Here is a 19,742-nt window from a genome sequence, read left to right on the forward strand (position 1 = left end):
TGCTTTCCTGCTGGTACTGCACAGTGCTCTATATTGTATGGATTACTGGTTTTGATATTTAAAACATCTGAATTAGAGAAGAAAATAGATGAAAGATTCTGTCTTTAGTTTAACAATTTGTATTGGGGATGATAATCCTGTTACTGTTAGATACCTTTTTCATATTCTGTGTTTTCTTGGTGTAATTGTTGCATCATTTGACACAATTACAGAATGTACATTATCTGTTATCTTCACCCTTTTAGTTTCCAGTCTCCTTGACCTACTGTTATCTGGAATTCCTGGAGTATTATTATTATTATTATTATTATTATTATTATTATTATATATATTATATGGTTTTTTTTTAGTATTTGTTCAGACTTATTTTTTATTCTATTCTTATTGCCTCGGTATATGTTTTATCTGTGATTTATACGTTTTTAGTTTCTTTGTTTCTTTTACTTTGCCAGCCACAAAGAGGACTTTTCATTTTTTTAGAGGGTACAAAATTATGTCTGTGCTTCCCTTTTGCTGCAATAACAGATCCCATCCTAAACAGTGGGAAAAGCGACAGCTGCTGTGATTTACCATCTGAAGTCAAACTGATTAAAAAAGCCCATAAATGCAGCTATTTTGTTTTTTGCTTGTTAAGCTGTCTACACAGTGACTAGAGCAAGAGACATGGCAAGAAGACCAAGATGGATTCAGGATATTTACAATTGCAAATAAGGCTGTAGAGCGCACAGACTGCAGGCTGGTTTTTGTGCCAGTTTTCTACATTAGCAGGGGTTCATTTGGCCAATACACTGCTATTATTTAAATAAAACCTATTTCCCCTTGTTCTATGTAAATTTTTTAGCAACCGTTTAGTGGACCCATGTAAACATCCTAAAATATCATTGACCATTTTTGTGGGACAGTCTGGGGGGGGGGGGGGGAGTTCCACCTGCGTTCAGCAGTGTCCCGTGGTAGAGGAGCAGTTGAGAGGCTTCCTATCACTTGCTGGGTGAGTAGATGCTGTGCGCATGTGCACAGTATCTATTCACAGAAGACAGGTCCTGGAATTGGAGGCATGTCAACAGCTCACAGAGCACTGGGCATGTCTCTACAGTGACAAAAATGGGAGGTGGAGCTCATGATAACAGCAATCCAGTGAAACTAAACCCCCATTTACTGAGGCCATGCCCCATTTTCTGCTACGTGCAGGAGCCCCAACTCCCTGGTTTACAATATTAGATGGTATGTCAATGAATGACACATGAATTTAGACATTCACATACAAGATTTACCTACTTCCTCACATGCTCTCAGTATTTCCCTCATTGATTATTGCAATAGTCTCCTTACTGGTCTTCCCCAATACAGACTCTCACCACTGCAATCCATCATGAATGGAATGCAGCTGCAAGGCCAATCTTCCTAGCCAGACGTTCATCATCTGCAAAGCTACTCTGTCACTCACTACGTTGGTTACCTGTATTCTACGGTATTCAATATAAAATTCTTTCATTTGCACACAAGGCCATAAACAAACTACACTAATGTTCACTCCGATTCTGAAAAAAAAAAAAATTCTGATCCAAGCTCTCTCTCAAACTACGTCCCATTTTTCAACTTCCATGCACCTCCAAACGACTTGAAAGACTTGCCTACACTCGCCTTACACACTTTCTTAACTCGCACAATTTACTGGACCCGCTTTAGTCAGGCTTTCGTGCCCAACACTTCACAGAGACAGCACTGACTAAAGTTGTGAATGATCTGGTCACTGCTAAGTCTAAAGGCCACTATTCACTACTAATTCTTCTAGATCTCTCTGCTGCTTTTGACACTGTTGACCACACACTTCTCATACAAACACTACAATCCATAGGTCTTAAAGACACAGCCCTCTCTGGGGTCTCATCCTACCTATCTAACCGCTCCTTTAGTGTTCGTTTCTCTGATTCTACCTCCTCTTCGCTACCTCTTTCAGTTGGAGTACCTCAGGGTTCAGTTTTAGGTCCTCTGCTTTTCTCAATCTATACCTCATCTCTTGGCAAACTAATCAGCTCTTTTAAATTTCAGTAACATCTGTATGTGGATGATACTCAGCTCTACCTATCCTCCCCGGACCTGTCCCTATCTGTATTGGGCCGGGTCTCTGAATGCCTTTCTGCTGTTTAATCTGGATGTCATCTCGCCACCTCAAACGTAATATTTCAAAAAAAGAATTAATTATATTTCCGCCAATAAATAGTAGTTACCAACCTGATATCTCTATTGCTGTTCAGAAGATGACAATCACTCCTACCTCTCAAGCTCGCTGCCTCAGTGTTATCCTTGACTCTGAGCTTTCCTTTGTACCCCATATTCAATCTGTCTCAAAATCATGCCACATGCACCTAATAAACATATTTAAAATTTGCCCTTACCTTACACAAGACACTGCAAAAACTCTAATCCATGCTCTCATCATCTCATGCATTGATTATTGCAATGGTCTCCTTATTGGCCTTCCCCAATACAGACTCTCACCACTACAGTCCATCATGAATGCAGCTGCAAGGCTAATCTGTCTAGCCAGACGTTCATCGTCTGCAAAGCTACTCTGTCAGTCACTTCTTTGGTTACCTGTATTCTACCGTACTTAATACAAAATTATTTTACTTACACACAAAGCCATAAACCAAACTACATCAACATACAAATCTTCTCTTATCTCAAATATCATCCAACACGACCTCTACTCTCCTCCCAAGATCTGCGTCTTTCATCCACACACATTACTCGCTCCCATTCCCGACTGTAAGACTTTCTTCGGGCTGCACCCACTCTGTGGAATGCCCTCCCAAGCACAATAAGACTCTCCTCCAGTCTCCAAACCTATAAGTGTTTCCTAAAAACTTATCTCTTCAGACAAGCTTATCAAATTCCAGAACCAGTCACAGAACCTTGCATTCTGGTGGAATCGATGAAATAAAGAATACAGTATCTATCCTTATGTATCAATGCCTATTTCCCTATAGATTGTAAGCTTGCGAGCAGGGCTTTCCTACCTTTTGACTGTCTGTAAATACCCTGTTTGTTGTATCACTGTCTCCTTTGTAAAGCACAACGGAATTTGCTGCGCTATATAAGAAACTGTTAATAAATAATAATAATGTACATCTCTTTGTTTGTGTCAAAATATCTCCCAGCCCAACATCTTCACCTGACCTGTAATTGCTGATTGGGAGCGAATAATAATCCACACTCATTATTCGCTTCCAATCAGCAATTGCACGACTTTATTTGGGCTCCACCCACTCTGTGGAAAGGCCTACCATGCACAATAAGACTCTCCTCCAGTCTCCAAACCTTCCAGCGTTCCCTGAAAACTCACCTCCTTAGACCAGCTTAACAAATTCCAGAACCACACACATAAATCTATGTTTAGGCTGTACAGTGGGGATGTAATTGGATAGAAAAGGTTAATGTAGGTAACTTCATAAACCTTATCTATCCAATTACATCCCCACTGTACAGCCTAAACATATCTTTAATACTGTTCTATTTCTTCACATTCCCATCCTCCGGACCCCAGGCCAACATTGCTGGGTGAAGATATCATACAACCCACCAAGAACCATTGTAATCTGGTGAACCATTATGAAATAGATAATACTTATCCTTCTGTATACCCTATGGCCTATTTCCCTATTGATTGTAAAGGTGCCCATACACTGAGGCGATTTAAATCGGACCAAATCGCCTCTCCCTGACATGCAGTCGGGTCCGATGTGCGGTCCCGTGGGCATCGGACCCGACCAGGTGGTTGGACCGGCTAGCTTTCCGACCACCCTTTCTGGGACCTCCCACCAGGCGGTGAGGCGGGCGGGAGGCAGGGACGCATATGATCCATCACAATGGATCGCATGCGTCCCTGCCCTCCGGGTAGGTCCCGGCAGCTTGCAGGGTATCGGGTGTCCGAATACTGCTGCGAGACGTTGCAGCAGTGTATGGGCACCTTAAGATTGCGAATAGGACTTACTTCTATGTCTGTCTGTTTTTACTCAGTGTTGTATTATCACTGTTGTTTTGAATTGTATAGCATAACAAAATTTGATGCACCATATAAGAAACTGTTAATAAATAATAATACAGTATCTTTCTGTCTATTCTGGATGTATGCAGCTTGGCGCTTGATCTTATGCTTTGTACAAAGTACTTTTGTGTGTAAACATTTTTAATCAGAAATTTAGGGGAACACATCTTTGGCTTACTTTGGCTTCACTCATCTCATCCTCATTGGCTTGTAAACAGCCTCCCTGTATTTAATCTACAAGCGCAGAAGAGTACAGCGGAGCAGTAATTATTTGTTGCGCTTCACTAGCGTTTAGGTGTCAGTGAAGCGAATAATTGTACAGCGCTCTGAAATATGTGTTGCTTTATAAATACAGTAGTAAAATAATATATACTTGTGGTAGACTGTTTATCCAAACCATAAAGTCCACAGTCTCCTGAGACTCCTTTCTCCTCTTATAAACTCCCATAGAATATGCCTACAGGACTGTCCTTACATATTGTTTTACAGAATGGAAATCTGGTGTAATACTACTCGCAGCCAAAGACACTGCAGGTCTTTAATATTAGCCCTTAGGAATGCTCCAGGATGTACAGTGTTACTTCTGTAGTTCCTTATAATGATTTACATTCTTATGATATGATTATGTTTGAAACATTAATGTAGCTTTCACATCACACTTTTAAAACGGTATATTGCCGTTTTTTTGCCTTTTAAAACGTTTAAGGCTGCAGTGTGAAAGTGTCATAGTTGAAATACCATTTAAAGTTAACTGGTATTTCAACACGTTTAAAATGCAGAGTCCTACCCGTTTTAAAGCCAATTCAGAGCCGTTTTTTGTGCTGTCTGAATGGCACTGAAATGGTATTTAGTAAAAAATAAAGGTTAGAGCACTGTGATAGGCTGTCCCTTGTCTTGTGTCCCTTCCCTGAACCAGAAAATAAGCTGTGGGTAGAAACGTGTTCAGAGGTTAAACGGCTTGACTGGTGATGTGAATGGTACTTAAACGGTATTTTTAAATGGTAATCTGCTGCAATATGAACACTAGACCCGTTTAAAATACCATTTAAAATTACAGTTTTTCAAAACGTTTCAAAATGTTTTATGTGATGTGAAAGCTACATTAAGCAGTAGGACTTCATTTTGGGATGTAGTGCTTATTCCATAATCAACAATGCAAAAACAAAGCAATGCAATGAAAAAGTCTAATTCATGTCAATAAATAAGAACAATAATAATTTGTAACTTTGATAAATACATGATCTGCCCCATTTGGATCCTTAAACTGATTTGCAGTCTGCTGCAATGAATCTCTGTGCTCATATCAATGTGTCTGCTGTGGGTTGGTAGCCCTGGAAGCCATAGGTAATGATCCAGGTGATGCATGCTCTGTCAGGCCATGGAGTGCTTCAGTCACTGCTCAGCAGAGATGCTGGCTCTCTGCCCAGGCTTCCTGTGATCCTTGGCACAGACTGTGTTCAGCAGGTCATGCAAGTGTCGGGAGTGCAGATACAGCAGGTTTGGATCAAATTTCACAATATTCATAGTTTTACACTTAAAGGGAAAGATAGATAATTCTGGAAATTCAATGTTTTCTGCTGTATTACTGATAAACCTTATCTGCATCACTAATAGAGAAGATGTTTTTGCCTTGTAATACATACCTCCCAACAGTCCCGATTACAGCGGGACAGTCTCGATTATCAGGGCCTGTCCCACTGTCCCTCCCGCGGCCGGCAGTGTCCCGCGGTGAGGGGGGGGGGCTGTTGGGAGTCCCCCTGTAGGCTGCTAAGCAGCGGGGAATGTCTATTCCCGTATCCAGGGGGCTGGGGGCATGGCTAGAGGCTCACAGAGCCTCTGGGTCATGCCCCCATATCGGCAAAATGGGGGCGTGGCCTCGCGGGGGAGCTGCGAGTATAGACCACGCCCCCGAATTAGGCCACACCCCCAAATTACACCATTCATTAGTAACCCTTATACACATTACACCACACAATAGTGCCCCTTATACACATTACACCAGACAGTTGTACCCCTCACACATCACACATGTGAGGGGTATAACAGAAGTGCCCCTTATACACATTATACCAAGGTAGTGCCCCAAACACACATTAAATCACAGTAGAGCCCCTTATGAACATTATGCCAAGTTAAACATCTTGTACACATTATGCCATGTAAAGTCTCTTATATACATTATGCCAGTTAGAGTTCCATATACACTATGCCAGGCGAGCTCCTACACCTCAGTGTGTGTGTGAGCAGGGTATAGTATTGGTGAGCAGTATATATGAGCAAGATGTAGCAAGATGTAGTGTCAGTCATTGAGCAAAATGTGTATGTCAGTGTGTAGTGTCAGTGAGCAGTGTGTGTGTGTGTGTGTGTGTGTGTGTGTGTGTGTGTGTAAGAGAGCATGGTATAGTGTAAGTGATGTGTGAGAGAGGCAAGGAGAGCACTTCCTCCCTGCAGCAACTATGCAGTGGCTTACATTACTTATGCCTTGTGCTGATCAACAGCAGCATTAGTCAGCCGTGAGCTCCTGGAACCAGAAATTATTAGGAGAGGAGAGGAGGAGATGTAGGAGGTTATGAGAGAAGGACAGAGGTGGTACCAAGGGGCAAAGTTAAGAATTAGGTAGACAAATTTATATCTGTAGCTGTATCCCGGTATAAAACTTATGCCAAATGCAAAAGAAAGTATGAATGCTGTCCTTAAACGTTTAGGGGTATCCACTTACCTATTGTTCGCGGGTAATTGCTTCGCCCTTGGCTGGCTATCCTATTAGCCTCGATAAGCAGGCATGTGCCACGGCTTATCAGGGACTTTTTTCAACTTCCTCAGGCAGGCGAAGTGCTGGCTTTTTGCTGAACCTATGTGTTTCCCACAAAAACTTTATGAGAGATCTAATTTAAAACCCTGTAAAAAAAATCTGTAAAACAATTAGAAACATGGTGAAAAACTCACAAAAAATACACTCTAAGTGGCAACCAGCGTTGTAGAGGCAAATCTTCATTAACATGTGAGACGCTGCCGAATGCAAAGAAAAAGGGATTTAGTGCTCAGTTGCACATTGGGCCTAATTCAGACCTGATCGCAGGACAAATTTGTTCTCAAAATGGGCAAAACCATGTGCACTGCAGGTGGGGCAAATGTAACATGTGCAGAGAGAGTTAGATTTGGATTGGGTGTGTTCAAATTTAAATCTAAATTGAAGTGTAAAAATAAAGCAGCCAGTATTTACCCTGTACAGAAACAAAATGTCTCACCCCAATCTAACTCTCTCTGCACATGCAGTGAACATGGTTTTGCCCATTTTGAGAGCAAATTTGTCCTGCGATCAGGTCTGAATTAGGCCCATTGGGGCAGATGTATTAAGCCTGGTGAAGAGATAAACTGGAGATATCGCACCAGCCAATCAGATCCCAACTGTCATATTTCAAACACAGCTGATTGGCTGGTGCGTTAACTCTTCCAAGTTATCTCCACTTTATCTCCAGTTTATCTCTTCTCCAGGCTTAATACATCTGCCCTTGTAACCAAAGTAGTGCACCCAACATGGCTGCTACACCTGGTGCCCTGTGTGAAATTAAAAATGCATGGTTTGATGAAGAACCTCACCTACTATTCCTATCTCTCCCATTATGTATCCTCAGTTGTAAGCATTGTCTATTCTGCCCAGTGTAATCTCTTGTATTGTGCCATACATTTTACACCCTTTTTATTATCTACATGGTCTATGTATTTCATGCAAAGCTTCTGTATTACATTCATAACTTTTATACTGTATTATGTTCATACTATGTGTTGACAAATGTGCTGTAGAAATGTAATTATTATTATTATTAATAATATTATTATTTATTACAAGAAATGGCAAATACACCTTGTTTCTGACAATTCTAATGCATGGAGTAACCTTTTACAGAAAACATTACAACTTATTTCAGGAATATATTTTTTCAGGATTATACAATACTTTCATATAATATGTACTTTAAATTAGTTATTGTGAAGTATGTTCAAAGGCTAAATGTATAAATTACTTATAAGCCCTATTTTTACTAATAATAATGATGATGATGATAATAATACTAACTTTCATTGGGTGTTTTTTAGTTACCGTTAGATCTCCCATCCTATTTTTAGTTATTTTATCCTATTTGAGAATGTGTGCAGAAAGCTGAAAGGAATTAGGAGGGGATATAAGTGGAGCATAATAACACTATTCACCCTGACAATAAAATTACTAGGAATGAAATAAACAACACTGGAGGATTTAAACAGACGCATGATGCAGATTTATTCCAGGTCACGGTAGCCAAGAAACTGAATTGTTACAATGTAGAGAATTGTTGTTGCAAATATCTATTTTATTGAAGTTTTTTTCTGTCACTTTTGAATGCATTAGATGTTTCCCACTGTCATTAGTAAATCAACAATTAAAAATGTCCTAGGAAAAATCTCTGTATTTTTGTATTATTTTCTCAGGGTGACTCAGAGATCATCTGTTATATTCATTGGATCAAAATCTTGAACATTTTTAGTTTGATTATGTGGGTTAAACATTCTCAGTTATGTCCTTCATAGTAAAGGCAGGGGCAGCAGGATCTACCATCTTTTCAGCTGCTCCCCCTATCTAATTTAAATAGCAGCTAATGAAAAATCAGCACTCCTCACACTGTTCCTCGCATACCAGGATGTATTTTCCAGCTAGCGAGCAGGACCCTCCTACCTTTTTTAACTGTAAATCCCAATTTAATGTATCACAGTTTCCAATTGTAAAGAGCAACGTCATTTGCTGCACTATTTCAGATGTTAATAAAAAAATGATCCAATCTCTAAAGCATCTTTCCTTTGTTTAACCAAATGTTAGTGTCTGATGCGAAGCATCCTATCCCCCTGACTTTCTACCCACCTTTTCGGCAGTGTAACACGCCATCTCCTTTCTCAGAGCTGATGCCAGACCTAAACCATCTATTCATGACCAGCTCCCAGATGAATATGTCTTACAATGGGTTGGTTACAAATACCTGACAATCAGAATACCAACAGCGGGTTCCCAACAGTCAGAGTCCCGATAGGTTGCAATAAATATTTTAACCTAATAGACCCCTTTCACAGCCTAACCCCAACCTACCCATCCTACAGCCTAACCTTAACCGTCCCTCTGCAGCCTAACCTCCCCCTAGTGGTTAACCCTAACCCAGAGGCCAGTACTTACCTTCGGAATCCATTGGGATTCTAATTGTTGGGGTCCCACTGTCGCTGTTCTGACTGCCGGGATCCTGACCACATCCCTTTACAATATACTTTCCTCTGGCAAACTTCCTTCATTCAATGGACTCTTCTTGGGGGATTTCAATGTTTTGAGCATCAGCAGCTTCCTTCTGACATGTACAATCTGCCACCTCCCTAGGAGAGGGAAAAGTGGCTTGACATTGCACTCCCTCAGTAATGAAAGGTGCCATCTGCAGAGAGTACAATGGATTACACAGAGAGAGAGAGAGGGTGCTAATGCACTATGAGATCATTACATTATAATATATAATAAGAGGTTGTTTATTGTGATGCCCTGGGAGGGGGGGTTTCCTTGGCTGGATCATGTTTCGGGGTTCCCTGCGTCCCAGGTGGTGACCCCATAGTGTTAGGGTCCTGCTCGACAAGAGGTGACCTGGACGAATGGTGGGCAGGCCAATATCACTGGCCAATGATATACTAACAACCTCTTATTATATATTATAATGTAATGTAATGATCGCATAGTGCATCTCCCTAGGAGACTCATCTTCAATATCGAGTTTATGCTTTAAAGAACAGCACTGTTTTATATATCATATTATACTAGTTAAAACCTGTCAAAATGACGGCTTAGTCCCTAGCTGCTCCTACCTCCAATCTCTGTCTTCACAGCTCCCTCTGTCCGCATCCAGGAATTATGGAACCTATAAGTTTGGTTTCACTTTCTGTTAAGGAGTTATTTGCTCCATCCAGTGACCTGTAGTGGTCACTGGCGGTACTTCACCTGAAAACGGTGAGGAGATTTAGTGATACTCTGTTCTATGTCAGGACTACAGTATACAATTCTGCTAAAATGAGATACGTAGTTTTGTTCTAGTCTGAGATCCCTAGAGAATTCATGCTCTATTGTTTATGACATAAAACATGTGCATTGATTGCATAATGTGGAGAAAGTTTATTGTGGGTAACACAGATAGTCACATAAATCACAACTCGTGTTTCTTCACCTAGGCCAGATACCCATAAATGAAATGTCCTGAAATGGACCAGCAATGGTGAAAGAGCATCCTGCACACTTACATTATTTTGGGTATTATTAATAGTACATTATTTACACATTGAGCATAATTCAGCACAAGAAATCACAAAAGTACAACCCCTTCCACTAACATTCAGGGGACCGTGCTGTACAGGGCAATGCAGCCCCACATGCCAGGTCCCTCCCCATGATGCAATTGCAAAATCTTGCAACCGCATCACAGAAAAGTGAATGCTTTGTGGAAGAGCGTAGCACTTGTAACTTTAGGGTAGCCTGCTGCCTGCACAGCTTAGCTGCATGAGCCAGGCCACCATTTTTTCCAGCACAGCAACTGCATGTGAACACATCCACCGCAACCTCAGTTGTCCAGACCACTCCCCCAAATGCCACGTGGATGCCCTCCCAATGCCTCATTGGCGGCCACCACAAGCACCGTAGACTTTTACTTCACTGAGATAGCATTCTGTAAAGGGGGTTTAAGGTTCCCTGTATGCACAACACAATTTTTGCTATTCTGGGGGCCTTGATGAATCAGGTCTATTTTCCGTATTTTACATTTGCAGTACTTTTATTATTCTATAAACGCTGAATGCAGCAGGGCCTGGAATTGTGTAGAGCTGCAGCAATAGGGGATATAGAGCAGCACAGAACATGCCCTAGGATACATACACACAATATTTTTTTCTTGCAGTTAGGTTTTCCTATTGAAGTGTCTCCTTTGTTTGTCTAAGGGTTCTGGTTTTTACATGTACTTGTAATAAACTATTTGTGATGTAAAGCCTGAGGCACTTTAGCCCTTTAATCTTTCACCTATACCATATATGGTGCAGGGCACATGTTCCACATGGAGTAAACACATCTGAAACAAGGCAGGCATATTACATGGAAACCAAACAGATTCCTGACACTTCAATAAAGGAGCGTAAATCATTGCGGATTATTTGTAAAGAGAATTAAAGCTGAGCCCCTTATGTGATCCCCTTGCAGTTTTTTTAGAACATGGGGCAGAAGCTTGAAATGAGGTCACATTTCTGATGATCGACCCAGGAATATGCCTGTGACTATGGGAACATAAAGTATGAAAAAGTCATCATTGTAAAACACATAGGTATTTAGATATGGTTGTGCAGACGTATATTGGGTATTTTCATACTTTACATCCAGCGAGTGATGCAGAGCTGCACGAGAAACTGAATGGACAGGTCAATAGAATTTTGTGTTATGATGACTAGTGCCTGTATTCAGACCTATCTTACGCAACAAGGGCACTTTAGGTCTGATAATGAAGACGATTATGAAACCAAGGGCCTGATTCAGAGATGTATGCTAATTCTGTCTCAGCGACAAATTTAAGTAGTGGCTGTGTGAGACCACAGAGCCCTTAAACTTGGCCCATAGTCGCAAACAGTTGCATGCCCCTTAAATCATCCCGACACCCCTGCATTTGAGTTGCTGCAATCCTGTTACCTATTACAAATGGTGCTGTCTGTTAATCCCTTGTGACATACACAAATGCACAAGGGCAAATAATTGCTATATGCATACAAAAACATAATTACTTTGGTGTTTTTTTTTGAGAAAGTGGGGCGCTCCTCAGATTCTGTTGCCTTTATTTAAGAAAAACTTGTATCAATCCCTATTGATCCTACAGACACATTTTTAAAACAAAGGGATAGGGCTTTGAAAAGATGGTGCTGAATGATTTGAAGGTGTGGAAAAAACATATCTATTCATGTAGTATGTTGATAAGGTCTCCTCCTGATTTTACATGCAAATTTAGGTTAACTTTAAACATTCATTGTGTACAGGTAAGAGTGCATACCTAACTTACAGAAAGTTAGGATGCTTGACACTTATAAAAGTATGTTTCAAGAAAGGAAGCCGGTGCATACTCACTAATGGGTTGATGTAAACACCCCTTAAAACATTTATTTTGGACTTTGTTCTTCAAATTGCAAGGTCGTCAGAGTTTTCCGGACGACCTTGCAAAAAACTCTGACGACCTTGCAATTTGAAGGACAAAGTCCAAAAGAAACCTTTTGAGGGGTGTTTACATGGGGAAGGAGGAGGAGCTTAAAGGGAAGAAATGTCATGGACTACATTTTTCCAGAAAGTGAGTGGTAAATGTATGTATGAACAGAAAAGCAATTGCATAGTTTACCCAATCTATCCAAGGGACATAAAAAAATATAATAGCAGGAAGTAATTATGAAATTTGCTGAGAAATTTGTGTCTTTTTTTGTAGGAGGAGTGTCAGAACTACGTTCGGGTACTGATAATAAATGGAAAGCGAGTATTCACCTGTGGAACTAACGCGTTCTCGCCTGTGTGCACCAGTCGCCAGGTAAATGTATTTCCAGTTTACCCGTGGAACCTCTTTTAATACACATAGGAAATAATTGTATTTCATTTTTACTTACAGTATACATACACAGAATTAACTTTGGGCTTCTTTGCGAAATTCAACCAATAGAATATTTAATTTGCACTTTGAACTAATAAAAGACACAAGTGAAACATTGATCCTGTAATTCCTGAGCTGATAATGTAAGGGCAGAGCCGTACTCTGTAGGATGACATTTAAAGGAACTGTGCATGCTCTAGTGACTGTAATATGGAACTTGCTGTAGTGATCATAATATGATGCATCCTCCAGACACTTTAGTATGGGCACACTCTAGAGACTATAATATGGTACATGCTCCAGTGACTATAGTATGGTGCAACTCTCTGTGCAGAATGTTTTATTTAGGTCCTGTATCCTGTTTTAGCACATCCGCTACACCATGACTCCAGTATATCACACAGAGGAGCGTTTTCATCATTTTCTTTACTGCTGTCTATTCATGCAATAATAATTTTGCTGTCTTTCTGTTTGGTCCCTATTACCTTTGTTGTATTTGAGAGTAGACTGGTCACAGAGCTGGCTGATCCCTGAATTTCAGCGCCTCTTTAGTAACAAAGGTTTTGCAACAAAATTTCAGTAAACCCTCAGCGTGGCCCCATAGTTACCGTGTCTGTCTCACAGTGCTGGAGAGTGTAGACCTAAGCTGGGTACGCACTGCCAGATATATCGCCAATTCTACTGTATATATCACAAGTGGGTCTGTGGGTGAGCCTAGTGGCAGGAACCATTGACACAGCAAATTGAAAAGCTCACTCAGCTGTGACAGAATATTGATGTGTAAGAATATATACTTACTGTACCTGAAATAGCTACTGCGCCGGTGCAACCTTGGTTCCAACGGTATGTGGTCTTAGTGTGTGCCCAGCTTATAAAAGCAATAATGTTCTGAGCCACATTTCTGTTGTTTGGCATCAGTACCTAACATTGGAACATAAGAAACAGACCCTTGGGCCTAATTCATGATTGGATGAAATTGCTCAGCTGCATGGAAGCGACTCTGCAATTCCATCAAAAGTCAATGCAGCAGGAGGCACCTGTAGGAGATAGTGTAGGAGCCTGGCACTTTTCACTATGGTTTCAGAGAATGGCCAGCCTATGTAAGCTGTGACTTACACAGGCTGGTTGTAGGGTCCAGGAAGTTTGCGTCCCTAGTCCTATCACACACTGTGTCAGGTGCCGCGCCCGCTCCTTCCCTAAAATGCTGCAGCAACGTCAGTTATGCTGCGTCTGGAAGGTCTGTGAGCGATATCACGAGATCCATTGTACACATGCAAAGACCGGGTCTTGCAGATGCGCATACTCCCAAACTTCATATTTTTAGACAACCATTAGGTTTGCATAGAAATATGAAATAGGGGATTCTAATTAGGCAGCTATTGGAATGAAACATAAACTTCCAAAAAATAAATAAATACACACATAGATTAACATTTGATAGCAATATATATATATCTGTATTGATGAGAGGCGTTAACAATTGAACATACACCACATTTTTAATTCTAGTACACACTGTGCAGATCTCTCTACAGATTAGATAGGCGCGCCAGTCCTCAAGCAATTTCTGAGCTATTCTTCTATGAGATCCTCATTGGTAGGTTGGGCGCTGCTCACAAGGTGCAACCTCCCAATCTGTCTGTTACAGGAGTGTTTTAACCTGTTTATTGGGTAAGGTTTCTCTCTATAACATCTGTAAACATCTATACAATTATTAGGCCAATTAGCACATCAATTGCACAATGGGCCTAATTCAAGTTCATCAGTCGGAGCAGCGTTTACCCGCTCGCTAGGCAGGTCTGAATTAGGCCTAATGTCTGTACCTAGCTTTAGCAAGCACAAAAGGAGCACTGCTGTGTGAATGTAATCACATACTGAAGAAAAAGAATCTTATATTCCCAAGAAATATTATATAATGATATTTGTAGAATTGTGTATGTAACTATATATTAACAATTAAATCCAAGGGCATAGCTCCCATAGGTGCAGGGAGTGCAGCTGCGATGGGGCCCACAGCTGAGAGGGACCCGCCTTCCTTGTCAAAGTAATGGTGCCCATACACATGTGAGATATTGCATATGATCCATGCGATTCCGACAAATTGCATCGACAAATCGCATGGATCTCATGCTGTCGCATGAGTCACATGAATCGATGCACAGGCCCGCCGGTCGTATTTCACGTCACCAGATATTATATGCTGCACATACATTGCATGTGTGATCGCATGTGGTTTCTAACCACGTATAATACACACATAATGTGATCTGTGGTGGTAGTAGTCAGTGGGGCTGGCGGCGGTGTAGCGGAGCGTGCAGAAGGAGGGCTGGCGGGTGGCGGTAGTCTGCGAAGCTGGTGGCGGACAGCAGAATTTGATCAGAAAAAAAAAACATTTCAGCTCCGCTGAATACCACTGGCTGCCAGCCCACTTCCTGCACCCGATGTGTCATTGCATGTGGCATGCAATATCGGGGGCCGGAAAAAGCTCATCAAGGGTATGGGCACCATTACATTGGGTACATTATAAACTTTGGCTTTGGGGCCTACAAAGTAAACCATGTCTAGGTCATTATTGAGTGGGGCGCCACTATTTATTTGGACTGATACAGTTGTATATACAGTATGTGTTTGTCTTGTATATTACCACCAGTATCATTGTGATATAATTCAGTGGCGTAGCTACATGTGGCAGACCCTGCGGTGGCCTGGGGGAGCAGGGCTAGTGGGGTCTGTGGTGGGCACCGCTGGCTGAACTGACAGGTGACGCAGGCAGCAGTAAGCGCTGAGCTAGACCCACCCTGTACATATCTAATGAGCGGGGACATATTGAGTGAGCGGGTCCCCGCCCCGTGCATATTGGGGCGGGGACCCGCTCATTAAATATGCACTGCATTGGGTCCATGTTCATTAGATATGCACAGAGCAGGACCAGCTCAGCACTTACTGCTGCCTGGGTCACCTGTCAGCTCAGCCAGTGGCGCCCATAGTCCATCGCCTCGCCCCTTCTTGGGGGCGTCGGGAATTTTTTTTGGCAGGAGGGAGAAAAATTTCTAGCTACTCCACTGATATAATTTATAATATTATCTTGTTACAGACTTTGACATTACGTTTTTTCTTTTATTTGATGTGATCATGTTAAAACTTACCCTATATTTGATCATTGATATATAATTGTATTTGTTTACGTCCATGCACAGATTGTTGTTGTGTGCTCCATAGAACATGGACTCAGATTACACATAGTAATTTTAGGGTGTTAGGATATAGAGGCACTTACCTTTACTTTCAGAAAGAAAATATAAGTAACAGCAACTGGTAGAGGTCACCAGGGAGTCTCAGTCCCATGGTACTGGGTGGAAAGTGCCAGTGGAATATTGTTGGCCAGTTCTGAATTATCCAGAAAAAGAAATCTCAGAAAATCTCCTGTGAATGTCTATAACAACATCTGTTTTCATTAAAATGTTCGGAGCCCTCCTCCTCTCGCTGGAAAGCATGAGGTTCTTATAAACAGATCACTGATAAGAATAATAGGAGAAATGAATCTCTCAGAATGGTTTCAAACTCTGCACTTTGTGGAGTTTGCGTACAGGATACGTATTTCCTTATAAACAGAATTAAAACCTTTTGTGGGCAAAGAAAAATGTCCCATTGCAGTAGTGTGCTGCACTTGCCCCAGGCGGTAATAGGTCACTGCAAGGGCGTTTAGCCACCCGAGAGAACAAGAGTATATTTACATGTCAGTCAAGCAGTCTGGAGTTAGATAGTGGTGATTTGCACATTCCTTGGCTGTACTGGTACAGGAAGGGGGTAGTGTTAGTCTAGGTAGTTCAGGCACCAGCAGAGACCTGTTCATAATGCTGCAGTATTTTTGCCATTTAAACCAATATCACATGTCCTTATTGTTTGTATATAATGCGCGCTCAGTGATATTACTTAGTACCTAGTGTTTAGATATAGGAGGTTATTCTGGTTCATTCACATAAGGGAGCTATGTCTGTCGTCTGCGCATGTGCAGACGCTTGGTGTGAGCGGGAACGGCAAACTGCTTATTTGCTGTCCCAATCACACCTAGTGGTGCGGATGGCGGGCATGGGGGCGGTGGTGACGGGCTGTGCCTATGGGAATGCTAATGTGCCCGTGACACACATGTGGGGGGGGGTGGGGGCAGCTGACATCAACGGATGTCAGCTGCCCGCCCGCTTCCCGCGAAGGGCGCTGGCAGATGTAAGGCACCATAGAGCGCTGTAGAAATCATTCAATGTTTGTCAACATCTAATTATTTCATCCCCACACTCAAGCTGAACATCCATTTGCACACGTGTGGGGGAACTCAATGTGCGAGGGGGGGGGGGGGGGGCGTCCTTGCGGGCAGCGTTTGGTGGACTCACAAGGCTACCTAGTGTTTGTATATATTGCGCTCTCAGTGATATTACTGGGTACCTAGTGTTTGTATATAATGCGCTCTCAGTGATATTACTGGGTACCTAGTGTTTGGATATAATGCGCTCTCAGCAGGGGCGAATTTAGGGGTCAGGCCGCCCCTAGGCACAACATTTTTGTGCCCCCCCCCCCCCTATTTTAATGTAACTTTATATGTATATACATTGTTATTTATATATTTCATAAAAATGTAACTGTAGCCCACCTTAATATTTTTTTAAGCACTCTGGACTGCTCACTGTACGGAGGACGCGGAGGGAGGGAGGCACTTATTAGTACAGTGATTAGGACAGTGTCTCTGTCAGTCTCTCCCCGGCTCACACACTGTGACTGACTGAGCGCAGGGAGGATCTGCGCGCCGCTCAGCTGCTGGATACACAGCAGCCAATAGACTGTGTGTGTGTGTAGAGTAGCCAATGGGCGGGAGCCAGCAGCAGTGAGCCTGAGCCATTTCCAGACACGCAGGGGGACCGTCGGACCCAGCCACTAAGCCAGGGCTGGGCAATTGCGGCCCTCCAGATGTACTACACATCCCAGCATGCCTTGCATCAGTTTCAGCATGGACACATAGCAAAACTAATGCAAAGCACCCTGGGATGTGTAGTTCATCAACATATGGAGGGCCGCAATTTTCCAGCCCTGCACTAAGCGGTGATGCAATGTGCATGGCAGAGTGGGTGGGCAGTGGCGGGTGACGAGCGGCGCTGCCGCCGACATATGATAATTCATGTCTGCGGCGGCGGTGCTCGTCACTCGCCACTGCCCACCCGCTGTGCCATTTAACAGAATGTCAGCCTGCCTGCCGCCCTTAATTGGTGCCACCCTGAGGCCGGTGCCTCACGGGCCTAGGCACAAATCCGGCCCTGGCTCTCAGTGATATTACTGGGTACCTAGTGTTTGGATATACAGTAATGCGCTCTCAGTGATATTACTGGGTACCTAGTGTTTGGATATAATGCGCTCTCAGTGATATTACTGGGTACCTAGTGTTTGGATATAATGCGGTCTCAGTGATATTACTGGGTACCTAGTGTTTGGATATAATGCACTCTCAGTGATATTACTGGGTACATAGTGTTTGGATATAATACGCTCTCAGTGATATTACTGGGTCACTAGTGTTTGGGTATAATGCGATCTCAATGATATTACTGGGTACCTAGTGTTTGTATATAATGCGCTCTTAGTGATATTACTGGGTACCTAGTGTTTGGATATAATGCGCTCTCTGTGATATTACTGGGTACCTAGTGTTTGGATATAATGCGCTCTCAGTGATATTATTGGGCACATAGTGTTTGGATATAATGCGCTCTCAGTGATATTACTGGGTACCTAGTGTTTGAATATAATGCGCTCTCAGTGATATTACTGGGTACCTAGTGTTTGGATATAATGCGCTCTCAGTGATATTACTGGGTACCTAGTGTTTGAATATAATGCGCTCTCAGTGATATTACTGGGTACCTAGTGTTTGGATATAATGCGCTCTCAGTGATATTACTGGGTACCTAGTGTTTGGATATAATGCGCTCTCAGTGATATTGGCCCTTATTCAGATCTGTGCGGCCGGAGCCGCACACGGTGCTCCGGCCGCACAAACCAATCCCCGCCCACGATACGGATCGCCACGGCCGTCCGTACACGGACGGCTGGCGATCCGCAAGAAAATGGTGGGGCGTACGCCTCCACCATGGTGGGAGCTGCCCCCTGCATTCGATGGTCGGCGACCATCGAAGGCAGGGCCGCACGCCCCACCAGGTCCCGCAAGCTGAGACCACACGGACAATCGTCCGTGTGATAGCTTGTATGGGGGCTGAGAGCTGACATCCGGCGACGTCAGCTTCCCGCCCCCATCACTGGCGTCATACCCTCATTAGCATGCATACGCCCCGCGTTTGCATGGGAACGCCCATGAAACGCGGGGCGTATGCATAGGGAAATGAGGGTATGAAGCCCCTCACGCCCCTATACGCCCCCTTTGCGGCGGACGAACTACGTCTGCGGCGAATTGGGCTGCACATGCGCAGATTGACCTCTGCACATGTGCAGACTGAAAACATCGGCGGTACGGCCGCACGCGGGCCGTACCGCACGATTCAGAATAAGGGCCATTACTGGGTACCTAGTGTTTGGATATAATGCGCTCTTAGTGATATTACTGGGTCCCTAGTATTTGTATATAATGCGCTCTCAGTGAAATTACTGGGTACCTAGTGTTTGGATATAATGTGCTCTCAGTGATATTACTGGGTACCTAATGTTTGGATATAATGCGCTCTCAGTGATATTACTGGGTACCTAGTGTTTGGATATAATGCGCTCTCAGTGATATCACTGGGTCCCTAGTATTTGTATATAATGCGCTCTTAGGGATATTACTGGGTACCTAGTGTTTGGATATAATGCGCTCTCAGTGATATTACTGGGTACCTAGTGTTTGGATATAATGCGCTCTCAGTGATATTACTGGGTACCTAGTGTTTGGATATAATGCGCTCTCAGTGATATTACTGGGTACCTAGTGTTTGGATATAATGCGCTCTCAGTGATATTACTGGGTCCCTAGTATTTGTATATAATGCGCTCTC

General features: G+C 42.8%; 1 protein-coding gene across 4 annotated transcripts in view; it reads left to right on the forward strand.

The window, feature by feature from the left end:
• The window catches only part of SEMA5B (semaphorin 5B), a 422,878-nt gene that overhangs the window by 266,872 nt on the left and 136,264 nt on the right, over positions 1-19,742 (forward strand). For all 4 annotated transcript variants that reach the window (XM_083153606.1, XM_083153603.1, XM_083153604.1 and 1 more), the window contains one exon: positions 12,553-12,651. In XM_083153606.1, the coding sequence (XP_083009732.1) occupies positions 12,553-12,651 (99 nt within the window). The remainder of the gene's footprint in view (positions 1-12,552; positions 12,652-19,742) is intronic.

Source organism: Crinia signifera, chromosome 7, assembly GCF_055691185.1.
Source record: "Crinia signifera chromosome 7, ASM5569118v1, whole genome shotgun sequence".
Classification (NCBI taxonomy): domain Eukaryota; kingdom Metazoa; phylum Chordata; class Amphibia; order Anura; family Myobatrachidae; genus Crinia; species Crinia signifera.